We start from the raw sequence: 13575 nt of genomic DNA on the forward strand, positions 1-13575 counted from the left end.
TATAGATTTCACTACTTAGGGAGAGGTGAACTTCATACAGTTTACTCGGTAGCCGGTATAGAACTATGGAGATTTTACTGCGTAGGAAGTGGTGAAATATATAGTTTACTACGTTGGGAGTAGTGAACTGCAGTATATACAGTTCATTATCTAGCTGGTACTGAACCATATAGATTTACCTAGACAGGGAGTAGTCAACTATATACAGTGGATTTTACTCAGATGGGAGTAGTGAACTATATATATTTTACGAGGTAGGGACTGGGAGTAGTGAACTATATAGATTTCACTATGTGGTGAACATGTGAACTTTTTGGGAAATGAACATTGAGCAGGATGCAGTGTATGTTGTGCTCATATGGCCGTATCCCACAAAGCAGTGGGGCTGTGTGCAGAGTATGATGGCGGCTGGCCCAGGACAGCCATGTTGTCCTGCTTGCACTTTCTGTCTGGACGCTGCCGAGCTTTGATCTCACCACACAAAACTCTCTTCTTCTCGATGATCTCCATCATGGTGGAATCTCCACAGAGCCAAGGCATCTGCAGGAAGAGGATGCACCAGGGCTTTGACTTTATTAGACAGTCCATCTATTCATCTATCTATCTGTCATCTATCCATCATCCATCCATATACACCGATCAGCCACAACATTAAACCGCTGACAGGTGAAGTGAATAACATTGATCATCTGGATCCAATGGCACCTTTCAACGGATGGGATATACTGTATTATTATTATATATATATATACTGTGATATATTATTATTTTATATATATATATATATATATATATATATATATATATATATATATATATATATATATATATATATATATATATATATATACTGTTATATTTATATACATATATACTGTTATATATTATTATTATATATATACTGTCCTATATTATTATTATAAATCTACTGTTCTAATATGTATCTACTCTATTATTATTATATTAGGGATATATTAGGCAGCATGTGAACAGCAAGTGAACAGTCAGTTGTTGAAGTTGATGTGCTGAAGCAGCGTAAGGATATGAGCCACTTTGTCATGGTCCACATTGTGATGCCAGAAGACTGGGTCAGAGCATTTCCAAAATGACAGGTCTTGTGAGGTGTTCTATGCAGTGGATACTACCTACCAACAGTGCTCCAAGGAAGGACAACAGGCGAACTGGCGACAGGGTCATGGGTTCCAAAGCTCATTGATGCACGCGGGGAGCCATGTCCAGCCCATCTGATGTAATCCCATAGAAGAGCTACTGTAGCACAAAGTGGTGAAAAAAGTGAATGCTGCTATGATAGGAAGGTGTCAGAACACACAGTGCATGGCAGCTTGCTGTGTACTGTATACGAGCAGTCAGAGTGCCCATGCTGACCCCTGTCCACCCCTGAAAGCACCCACAATGGACACGTCAGCATCAGAACTGGGTCATGGAGCAATGGAAGAAGGTGGCACGGTCTGATGAGTCACGTTTTCTTCTACTTCATGTGGATGGGTGGGGTTATGGTCCGATCCGACGGAGCATCTGTGTGATGTACTGGAACAACACGCCTGATACATGGGGGCCCCACCTTTCAACTCCCAGGACTTAAAGGATCTGCTGCTAATGTCTTGGTGCCAGATACCACAAGATACCTTCAGAGGTCTTGTGGAGTCCATGGTTCCATTTCTTTTTTGGTGACACGAGGGCAAGCTACACAATATTAGTGGTAATTTTAACGTTGTGGCTTGTTGGTGTCTCTCATTTGGATGGATTTGTTAGCACAAGCTAAATTAGCATCACAGTTGTCATGGAGACAAGCCTACATTACTTAATAAGCTCTTATCTTGGTGCAGCAGCTGAGCACTTAGCTTTTTAGGCAGGACTTTGCAAATTCCAAGGTACTGGGAGGTATTAATATTTTCCCTTGTGCAGGGAATATCTTGAGCACATGAATAGAGAATGTAGAAGTGTCTTGCTCAGGGACACATCAGCAGGAGGAGGAACCTGCAACCTTCCGCTAACTAGACAGCCCGCTTTATCGCCTGAGCTACTGGCCCCAAATAATGTTACATGTTGATTTGATCAAAATATTCCACAGAGATACATGTTTGATATGCAAAGCCTTTTAATATGTGGAGATTACATATTTAAACAATTATTAATTAGACATCTTCTAAAAATACACATGCAATTTCGATTAATTTGAAGCAAATTAACTTAAATTAAACTTTGTTTTTTTTTGTCAAATATTTTCGTGAATATTTGATACGCAGTAGGCTTAAAGATACTATGGCAGCATTTGTGATATATTATTTTAACTACATCTAAACATATAGATAATAGAATAGATAATATAGATAATAAGGTTAGGGTTAGTGGGGTAATTAATGAGGTAATCAGAATGTTTAACTATAACCAGCAAAGTAAAATAAGTTGTGGTTTATCATCAAATGGAAATAACACAACAAACATTTATCAGATGACATTAGACACTCAACAAGATGTGTAGAACAACATGATATGACAAATGTTTTATATATAAACATCCATTTGTAGACATTATGATATACTGTATATGTATGTAGTGTATATATATATATATGTGTGTGTGTGTGTGTGTGTGTGTGTGTGTGTGTGTGTGTGTGTGTGTGTGTGTGTGTGTGTGTGTGTGTGTGTTTATACACACTGATCAGCCACAACATTAAACAGCTTACAGGTGAAATGAACATTGATCATCTGGTTCCAATGGCACCTGTCAAGGGATGGGATATATTATTCTTATGTATATTCTGTTATATATAATTGTATATATTTACTGTTATATATATACTGTGTGTATATATATATATACATACTGTTGTATATTATTATTTTATATAATGTTATATTATTATTATGTATTATTATTATATATATACTGTTATCTATTATTATTATTATTATATTAAGCAGCACGTGAACAGTCAGTTGTTGAAGTTGATGCGTTGAAGCAGCGTAAGGATCTGAGCCACTTTGACAAGGTCCACATTGTGATGCTAGAAGACTGGGTCAGACCGTCTCCAAAACCGCAGGTCTTGTGGGGTGTTCCCGCTAAGCAGTGGTTACTACCTACCAAAAGTGCTCCAAGGAAGGACAACCGGTGAACTGGCGACAGAGTCATGGAGCCCAAGGCTCATTGATGCACATGGGGAGCCAAATCTAGTCCCCCTGGTTTAATCCCACAGAAGAACTGCTGTAGCACGAAGTGGTGAAAAAGTGAATGGTGCTATGATAGAAAGGTGTCAGAACACACAGTGCATGGCAGCTTGCTGCATATGGGGGCGCTCAGGGTCCATGCTGACCCCTGTCCACCCCTGAAATCACCTACAATGGACACATGAGTGTCAGAACTGGACCATGGAGCAATGAAAGAAGGTGGCCAGGTCTGATGAATTACCTTTTCTTCTACATTATGTGGATGTCTGGGTGCTTGTACATCGTTTACCTGGGGAAGAGATGGCACCAGGATGCATTATGGGAAGAAGGGAAGCTGGCGGAGGCAGTGTGATGCTCTGGACAATGTTCAAAGTCACATCCACAGTACAAGCTTGGGTACTGTGGATGTGACTTTGACACGTACCACCTACCGAAATATTGTACAGCGGGTCAGAGCTGTTTTGAGAGCACGAGGGAGACCTACACAATGTTAGGCAGGTGGTTTTAAAGTTGTGGCTGGCCAGTGTGTATTATCATTTTACTCTGATGTGCTGCAGATATTTTGAACATTATGTAAACATGCTATATTGGAATACTGTACAGAAGTACCATATACTGTACATACAAGTGGATTGACAGAGAAACATGTTTAAGACTGTGTATGAGTCGCTCAATATAAGTACAATAACATAATGGTTTGAGACATTTTTGGGCGTAGACATTTTACAGAATATATTTTATGAATAATAATATAATGAATAAAGGGCAAAGCAGGGGGGCATTGAGGGGCATTTTAAGCATATATGGTATTTTAAATGATCAATAAACCTATATCAGTAGGAATGAGTAACTCTAACCCATGGTCAGAGGTAAGAACTCCTAATTTTCTTGTTTACACACATTAGTGAATGATATCCTGTGTTTTTATACTACTACTGTAATTAACTGGTTAACTGTCTCTAGTTAAAGGCTCCTGTATACTTCATGCAAGATAGAAATTGGTGGATAATAAAAATAGGCAGTGGACAGCCTTGGAGTGCCGTGTCTGGGGATGGTCCTCTATCAGAAATAGAACCCCAATGAACCATTGGCTACAAATGGTCGACTCACGCGACTGGTTATGTTAATAACATGCTTCTGGTAGGTCCGCTTCCTGTCAACTAATAAAAAGGTGAGACCTGCAGAAGTAATAATTTTTTAGACCTCAGTATGTTGGCCGTGGATCGGACCGCTTCGTTCACCAAGAGTCGCACAGTCATTTGTTTTAGCCTTAACTATCTGGTTAACAGTCTGATTGACCGTCTGTGTTTAACCATCTGTGGTTAACCGTCTCTGATTTTCTGCCGGAGTTAAGGTTCCCCTAACGTTCATTGGAGCTAAAGTGATGAAGTAATTGCTAACTGCTGAAATATGACGGATTTTGATTTTACGCCTTTTAAAAGCAAGGCACATTCTGCAGTGGTTTGGTTTTCATTCGGTTTTAAATATAATATTGATTAAATTTGCTCGGGTGAATCTGTGAGTACCATTCTGAATTTCCCTCCAAGATTAATAAGGTGATATAAGATTCTTCTGGGAACCTTTTAGTTACCATTGTAACCTAGCTGGCATCTTTTTAAGCTGGCTTTCAGGAACAGATTTAAGAAGTTAACCAGGCAAACCACCCGATTAGAAACTACCTCACAAACCAGCAGTTGTTTATGTAGAGGTGAAACTCTAATAACATGTTTGGTCAAGACACAGCAGGAGTGAGACTATAGCAAGGACAGACAGTCAAACAGACAGATGGTCACTCTGTGTTTAATACCTGGCTCAAGACTGGGTGGGGCTCAGTTTGCCGTTGGACCTTCCCACCTGGGGAAGAGACTCCAGAAGTAGAGGCAGATCTTCCCAGTTTGCAGCCGCTCCAGGTTTCTGCTGCAGACATAACATAGAAGAAGCTTTAAAATTAAGCAATAAGATAAGATAGTACTTGTGACCAAACTGTGATATTTTATTCTGTTTGTTGCACAAATTGATTACGATATATGAGCAGCGATCCACTGTTTCAACTATGACTGCTCAGATCTATATATAATCTATATATAATATATATAATATAACCTCCAAACAGGCACATAGGTCTGGAGCCTCTGTTTACCCCCAGACCAGTCAATCTCACTTACAGTAACTCTGTCCCCTGAACATTTAGTGACGAGACCAAAACAATGAACACTGAGCAGCATTTCAGATGGAGAATCTTTCATTAACTTTTAAAAACCTCAAAACCAATTTGGAGGTATGACTTTATGATGGGTTAGCCCAACAAACTAGCTAGAGCAAAGAGAGAAGCTGTTTTATCAACAATATTTGTTGTTGATGTTCTAGATGAAAACTTTGTATGGTTTTGTGGGCTTTTATAACCATTCATACAGCTTACAAAGGGATTCATTTAATTTTGCATACTTCCTGTCTGGGTTTGGGACATTGAGGCATATTTGCCAATGTAGTTAGTACTAATGTTCTAAAAGTGTAAAAGATGTATGGAAATTATTTTTATTTTAACCCTAAACTGGTCATATGTCAGCGGACCTGTTAATCTCGTAAACTAGCTGTGATTTTTGAAAGTTAAAGCAAAGCTCCACTCTATTAACCTAGAAACCTCAGCTCCACTATTGGATACTAATCAACATAAGTTATCCAACATTGTGTTTTTATGGTTATATGTTAGTGCAAGAAAGTATAGAAGGATGGTTGGAGAAGTATTATAATTATGATCTAGTATTGTTACGTTATGTAAATTATTAGTGAGGAGAAGCTGGTACTAACCTTCTGATGCTTTCTTTACTGTTTGCCTTCCAGGGTTTAGCAGGAGGCTCAACTCGTCCAGAGGGCTCGTTGGTGTTCGGGACCTGCTGGAACCAGGAGTGGAGTTGGGGAGCTTAGCACCCCCATCCTGGGATTTCAGGGAGGAGGAGCATGGCATGCTCCCTCCTGCCATCAGAGCTTCATACGGAGGAGGACGCTTTAGATTTAGCGGAGTCAAACAGCGGTTCATGCTAACAGGGGAAGGACATGCTGATTGACTGCGGGGGTAACCATGACCACTGTGGGAGGAGCTAGCCGACTTGTAGAAGTTGGAGGTGAGCGGGGGTGCAGAGGAGCGTCCTGAGGGTGTGATGGTGTCCTCCCTCTCTCTGTCCCTGCGATGGTTAGTGCAGCCCTGAGGAATTTCAGTTTTAGTACCTCCCACATTTTCGAGCATGGGGAGCTTTGTAACGTCCAATGGAGTCAGTGGAGATTCATCAGAGTTGGGAGAGCATTGGGCTGGGGCAGGCGGGAAGACCAGGAGAGGAGGCCGATGGGAGAGCAGGTTGGGAAAAGGTGGGGGGATGCTACAAGAAGAACAGGTCAGTTCTGAGTCCAAGACCAGGGTCTGACAGCTGCCATCCCATCGGGAGTCATGCAGAAGTTCCTCCAGCTTAGTGAACTTCATCTCCTCATAGACAGACTCGCTCTGTTCATCCTCCAGACTCTCCTGGCTCCTCAGGTTCCGCAGGATATTTCCCACCATCTCAATGTAAACTGGCTCCTCATTGTCTGGATCTCTGGATGCTGTACTCTGGCTTTGGGAAGAACATTTGGCCCTCAGCAAAGCAGAGGCATTGCTGCTGTGGTTAGAGATGTAGGAATCATCAAAGGAGGAGCTGAGTTGTGTGTTGGGATTTCTCTTTGGTTTGGGAGGAGGCAACTTCTTCAACTCCTCAGCGTAGAGACACTGATCTACAAACAGATAAACACATTAAGAAAGTGTCCAAACAACAGCTTTCAAAATAGTTTAACCCATGTGACTACAGAAATCAAGCTGCCTTTTTTTTTACAAAAACCATGAGGAGTCTTCTCTGGTGGTGTCAGTCTGCTTTCTACAGCCTGAAGCTCCACCCACTGGCTGCAGTAGGAATACTACCGCCAACAAAAAACTGTACTGCGAATAATTATTTAGATTGAGGTTGCCTTAGATAATGGCCATTGATTACTGAAGGGATGATTTCATTTTTATTTAGTTGGAATTGGATGATGTCACAAAGCGTCTTACTCCACAAACTCATCTCGATCCACGATCCGGCCACAAGTTTTATTTCATTGGCCTATCGGTGATGCATGAACAAATTATTATTTTTCTTTACTTCAATTTTGTACCCCCACTCTGTAAAACCTTATTTTGTCTTATTTTACTTTATTTTATTTTATATTATAATATTCACTAACTGCATTATGTTTTAGGAATCAGTTAGTTTCAGTTAGTTAGCTAGTGGGAAATTAGGTTAGCAATTATGTTCGGTTTAGAACTTATTGTGCATAATCTCCGGGTGTGTTGCAATGACATTTCACTGCATATATGTATGAAAGTATGTATATGTATGTGACAAATCTATTTGAATGTGAATCTTCCTCTTGAATCTTGAATCTCTTGAATCTTCAAATTAATACAGATGCATCAATGTTCTTCATTTCCTGTAAATTTGCAACAGTTTTTCACTAATTCCTGCTTCAAATGTTCATCAATATTGACAAAAAACTTGAACCACAAGATGATGAAAATTAAACGGTTTCAACGAGTGCCGTGTTTCAGATACTTTTAGCCAAAACAATGCCAAGAAGATTAATAATGATAAAAGTCTGAGCAAAAACAATAAGCTTCCAGCCCTGTGGGCTGCACCCCTAATAAAATAGCTGCTAGCAGCAATGAGCGGGTGTCGAGCCAAAGCGGAACCCCAAAGCCTAGACCTCCAGTGTGATGCATTGCTAAAGAAGTTAGACTATAGAGCAAAACGTGCAAGTGACCAATGAAGACAAAGATAGGTCTATGCAACTGTTACAATATTTCAAAAACTAGTGTAAGGAATGCATTGTTTTTTTGATAAAGAAAAAAAACAACAAACAAACAAACAACTGCCTTTTTCCATCACAATTCGAATGAAACTTGCAGGAATTGTTGTTAGAATTGTTGTTATTCAATCTTGAAATGGAACTTAATTTTTTTTTTGATTGGTTTTCCATTCAATAAATTGACTACAATAAAAGCTCCAAATAATTGCTGAATGAATTATATTAATGCTCTATGTGTGTGATGGTGACAAATTATTTTATTGCATGTTATAAAATATCAAAAACATATACAAACAGTGATATTCTCATCTTTCATCAAGCCATTTTATAACAAGACACTTGAACCAAATGGACTTAGGAATTACACATACAAATAAATGGAGATGTAGTTAATTTAGATAAATAAACTTAAAAAAAAAATGTAAGTGTAAACTGTTCTTCACTTTTGAGAAAGAAAGACAGTTTTTAGGTCATCTAAACCTAACCCTAACCATAACCGGGACACAACATACAAGTCTTTTTTTATATTATAAAAATGAACTTTTATGTTGTGTCCGGACATTGACTGCTGGAGTAGAAATTACTGTAATCTATGTTGATTTTGTGGAATGAAAGCTATTCCACCAAATACTAAAGTGAGGCAACAGCGATCCATTGCTTAAGAATTTAGAACAGAGAGAAAAAGGTGCATGTGCAAATACACACGCTTGGGCAGACATTTTAATACAGATTTACGTCAATACAGACATCTTCAACACCTCACTGAAGACATGCCATGCACCATCCTGTTTCAAAATTTCCACCTTCATCCAAGTTCCAAAAATGCCAAGGACCACAGGACTTAATGACTACAGACCTGTCGCCCTGACCACTGTGGTGATGTGTTAGGGTTAGTCTTGCAGACATCATCACATCATCGTCTGACCAGCTATGGACACTTGGTACCAGGTCCCCGGGCGCAACGACGAATGCTGCCCACTGCTCCTGGCTGACCCCCGGAGGAAGGACAAGCCAGAATGGGTCATGAGGCCTCATTTCACCGGACACCATCCAAAGCATATCCGTGTGTGTGTGTGTGTGTGTGTGTGTTTGCATGTGTTGTAGTGTGGTGTGTTGCATGACAATTAAAGATTCTTCTTCTTCTCTCCTCCTGGACCTCCTGCAATTCCCCACAGAGCCAACAGGTCTGTAGAGGATGCAGTAAACTCAGCCCCCCACTTCATCCTCCAACACCTGGGCTCCTCAGGCACCTACACCAGGATCCTGTTAGTGGATTTCAGCTCCACCTTTAACACCATCATCTCGGCTCTGTTCTCCCTGCTGAGTGTGTCTGACTCCCCCTGCAGGTGGATCAAAAACTTCCTGTCTGACAGGAAGCAGCACTTGAAGCTGGAAAAATACGCCTCTGACTCTTGGACCATCAGCACTGGTTCCCTCTCAAAGTTGTGTTCTTTCCCTTTCTACTCTTCTCCCTTTACACCAACAGCTATGTGGGAGTCTCTACCCACATGTACAGGCTTAAGGGGGGAGACGGAGTCCACTAGGACACCAGAGGTCAGCACAACTTAGAGGTCAACACTGTGAAGACAGTGGAGATGGTTGTAGATTTCAGGAAGAAACCCACCCCACTAGCCCCACCCCACTAGCCCCCATTAAGTGGGAGTGAACATAAGCTCCCTCACCAAAAAATCTCAGCAGAGGATGTAATTCCTGCTGCAGCGGAGGAAGTTCAACCTCCCAAAGACATTGATGGTGTACTTCTACACTGCCATCATTGAGTCCATCCTCACCATCGGGTAAGCTGACTGCCAAGGACAAGGGCAGACTGCAGTGTGTCATTCCTTCTGCTGGCGTGCTGCAATCTGCCATCTCTCCAGGACCTGTACGCCTTCAGGGCCCTGTGGCAAGTAGGAAAGATTGTGGCCAACTAATCCCACCCCAGTCACAAACTTTTTGAGTCACTCCCCACCGGCAGGATGCTGCAGTTTATCAGGATAAAAAAACACATGCCATAAGACAAACAACCAAAATCACCAGCACCACTCAAACAGCACTGTCAGACCTTTACGGTTATTCAGCAATGAGAAAGGCAGACTCCATTACCAGTGACCCTTCAGATCCCCTTCACCATTCCTTTCAGCGGCTCCCATCAGGCAGGTGTTCAAAGTAGGTGCTGATGGTGTGTGTGTGTGTGTGTGTGTGTGTGTGATGTGTCCACCGTTAAATGCACAGGACTTGTCCCAACTATTTCTCGACACCCCACGGCTGCAGGAAAACCCTAAGCACCTTGCTCTGCAGTCACAGAAGACCCCCCAGCCCCCAGAGAAGCCATCATTCAAGGAGAAACAGCCACACCCATCCCGAGGAGCATAAACCTCGAGATAGATACCAAAGAACAGAAGGAGACCCTGCACCCCTGAGGCGCACACATACAACCTACCTTCACATGTAGGTACAAGATGCAGCCGCAGGCGCAGAACCGGGGCCACACTGCCCGAGCTGGAGGGACCCTCATGCCACTTACACCTTGCGCAAAGGTGAGGCATACTGTGCCATACCTCAACTGGCTGGATGCCAACACACCCGTAGACAGCTAGATATAGTATGTGGGCCCGCCACCACCCAGGGCACCCGTCGCAGAGAGTCACGCAGAGGGAGCAAAGGCCGGCAGCCACCTCCCGCACCCTAATCCACACCCATAACAGCAAGCAGCCTGCAAGGGATGCCGGAAAGCCCCTGGCGGCACTCCCCCCAGCCCCACCGGGTCACAGCACGGCAGAAACCACCAAGCACCAGGGGCAAGCTGCCAGGACCCAAACCCACCCCGAAAACCCCAGTGCTCAATGTATGTTGTTGGTTACATTATATTACATTTAGTCATTTAGCAGACGCTTTTATCCAAAGCGACTTACAATTGTTCAAACACCGACGGACGCAGCCATCAGGAGCAATTAGGGGTTAAGTGTCTTGCTCAAGGACACTACAGCATGCTAGCAGGAGGAGCCTGGGATCCAACCAGCAACCTTTAGATCACTAGACCACCAGCTCTACCGCCTGAGCTACCATCCCCCGCATTATTGCTATACTTTTCTTTTCGTTCAGGATGGCCTTAATGTCCTTAGTGATCCATGGTTTATTGTTGGTGTAACAGGTGACAGTCCGAGCTGGGACATTGCAGTCAACACAGAAGTTGATATAGTCCGTGATGCACTCCATGAGCCCATCAATGTCCTCCCCGTGGGGCTCACAGAGTGCAGGCCAGTCAGTCACTTCAAAGCAGTCCTGCAGTGCCTCATAAGCCTCCACCGACCACCTCCTCACAGTCCTTGTGGTCTTAGGCTTCCTCTTCACCAGAGGCACATAGCAGGGTTTGAGGTGAACCAGGTTGTAATCTGACCTGCCCAGAAAGTTGGAGAGAAGAGGAGATGTATGCATCCTTATGTTAGCATACACCAGGTCCAGGGTCCTCTCCTCTCTGGGAGGACAGCTCACGTACTGTTTGAAAGTCGGCAGAACTCTGTTCATGGTGACATGGATAAAGTCTCCCGACATGATGATGAGGGCACTGGGGTGTTGAGTTTGAAGTTTGGAGATGGTGGTGTGCATGATTTACATTTACATTTAGTCATTGATCAGACGCTTTTATCCAAAGCGACTTACAATTGTTCAAACACAGACGGACGCAGCCATCAGGAGCAATTAGGGGTTAAGTGTCTTGCTCAAGGACACTACAGCATGCTAGCAGGAGGAGCCTGGGATCCAACCAGCAACCTTTAGATCACTAGACCACCAGCTCTACCTCCTGAGCTACCATCCCCTTGATGCTGATGCTGCAGGCAGATGTTGGGTTTGCAGAGGGAGGGATGTACAGGACAACGATGATGAGGTGCGGGATCTCTCTAGGCAGATGGTATGGACGGAGTCCAACAGCCAGCAGTTCAGCATCCGGGCTATAGAGCTGTTCTTTAATGGTGATGTGACCAGGATTACACCATCTGCTGTTAACTAGAACGGCAAGCCCCCGGCCTTTCCGCTTCCCGCTCTCGGTACAATCCCGGTCCACCCGGACGGTGTGAAAGCCCTCAACAGAGACTTTCTGTGCAGCCATGTCTCAGTGAAAGACATCAGACTGCACTCCCAGTACTCTGCGTGGCTCCGCGTTAGCGCCGTTAGCTCGTCCATTTTGTTGCTAAGAGACCGTACGTTTCCCATAACAACAGAGGGGAGACACGGCTTAAATCTTCTCCTCTCCATAAGCCCGTCCCGTCTCGACCCTCTACTCATCCCACGACGTTGCTTCCCTCCCCTGCATCCTCAGTGTGTTTTCTTGCAGAGTTCAGATGGTATATCAGCTGGTCTGGCCACTATGCCGGCCAGCTTTAGCGCGATCAGCTGTTCTCTGGAGTAAACAAAGGCGTAAAATACCAGCAATACAACACAATGTTCTGGACAGATAGGACATTCAATACAGACTTTACTTACAAAACCTCCCCATAGTCAAAGAGAGGCAAGTACGTGGCAGCAACAAGCCTTTTCCTAGCATTAATGTAAAAACAAGATTTGTTCCTAAAAAAGAAGCCCAATTTTAATTTCAATTTCCTTAAAAGATGATCAATATGAAATTTAAACAAAGGCCTTCCATTGATTGTGATCCCTAAATATTTGGTGGTCACAGTCTCAATAGGGGTTACTTGTACAGACATAATGCAGGGAAGAACAGCTGACAACATATTTTGGTTGGAAAAGAACATGGCCTTGGTTTTGTCTGCATTTAACACCGGTCTGAAGTGGATCAGGTGTGACTGAATTGTGTCAAATGCAAACTGCAGATGTTCAAATGGCAGTGCAACAGTGCTTGCACAACAACATACAATAGTATCATCGGCATAAAGATGTACAGAAGCATTAATATTTTGACCCAAATCATTTACATAAATAGTGAAGGGTGGGTCCTAAAACTGAAACTTGTGGCACACCTTTGTTAACATTAAGAAAGCTGGAGGAAAAACCACTGAACCGTTCACATTGCTTACAGTTCGAGAGATAATTTATGAACCAATCAAGAGCTTGGTCTGACAGGCCTATATTTGATAGTCTCTGGCATAAAATTCCATGATCAACAGTCTGGGTTAGGGTTACCTTGGACAAATCAATAAAAATGGCAGTACAATAGTTCTTGGCATCCAAGGCTTCCACAATATAATTTACTACTATAATGTCAGCAGTTACTGTACTGTGTTGCTTCCTAATACCAGACTGGTTTTACCATGACACCGTGGCATCACCCCCTTTAAATAAGAGAAGAACAATGGCAGTTTTCCAAACATCAGAAATTACATTGTTTTGAATGGAGAGATTACAGCTTCAGCTATAATATCTGCAGACAGGCGTAAAAAGTAAAGGAGAAGATTGTCAGGGCCTGCCCATTTTCAAGGGGTCTAGGTCCTTTCAGGCCTTACAAACCTCCCTAACAGAGAAGGAGGTGAAGGAGAAAGTGTGGCTATTGGAGGGATGACT

At 42.8% G+C, this 13575-nt stretch overlaps 1 protein-coding gene across 1 annotated transcript in view; it reads right to left on the minus strand.

The window, feature by feature from the left end:
• Positions 1-354: 354 nt before the first annotated feature.
• The window catches only part of nyap2a (neuronal tyrosine-phosphorylated phosphoinositide-3-kinase adaptor 2a), a gene marked incomplete at both ends in the record, with an annotated part of 36598 nt that continues 23377 nt past the window's right edge, over positions 355-13575 (minus strand). The window contains 3 exons of the mRNA XM_080007272.1: positions 355-540; positions 4997-5106; positions 5998-6951. Of these exons, the coding sequence (XP_079863398.1) occupies positions 355-540; positions 4997-5106; positions 5998-6951 (1250 nt within the window). The remainder of the gene's footprint in view (positions 541-4996; positions 5107-5997; positions 6952-13575) is intronic.

Source organism: Zeus faber (genome assembly GCF_960531495.2).
Source record: "Zeus faber genome assembly, chromosome: 9".
Taxonomy (NCBI): domain Eukaryota; kingdom Metazoa; phylum Chordata; class Actinopteri; order Zeiformes; family Zeidae; genus Zeus; species Zeus faber.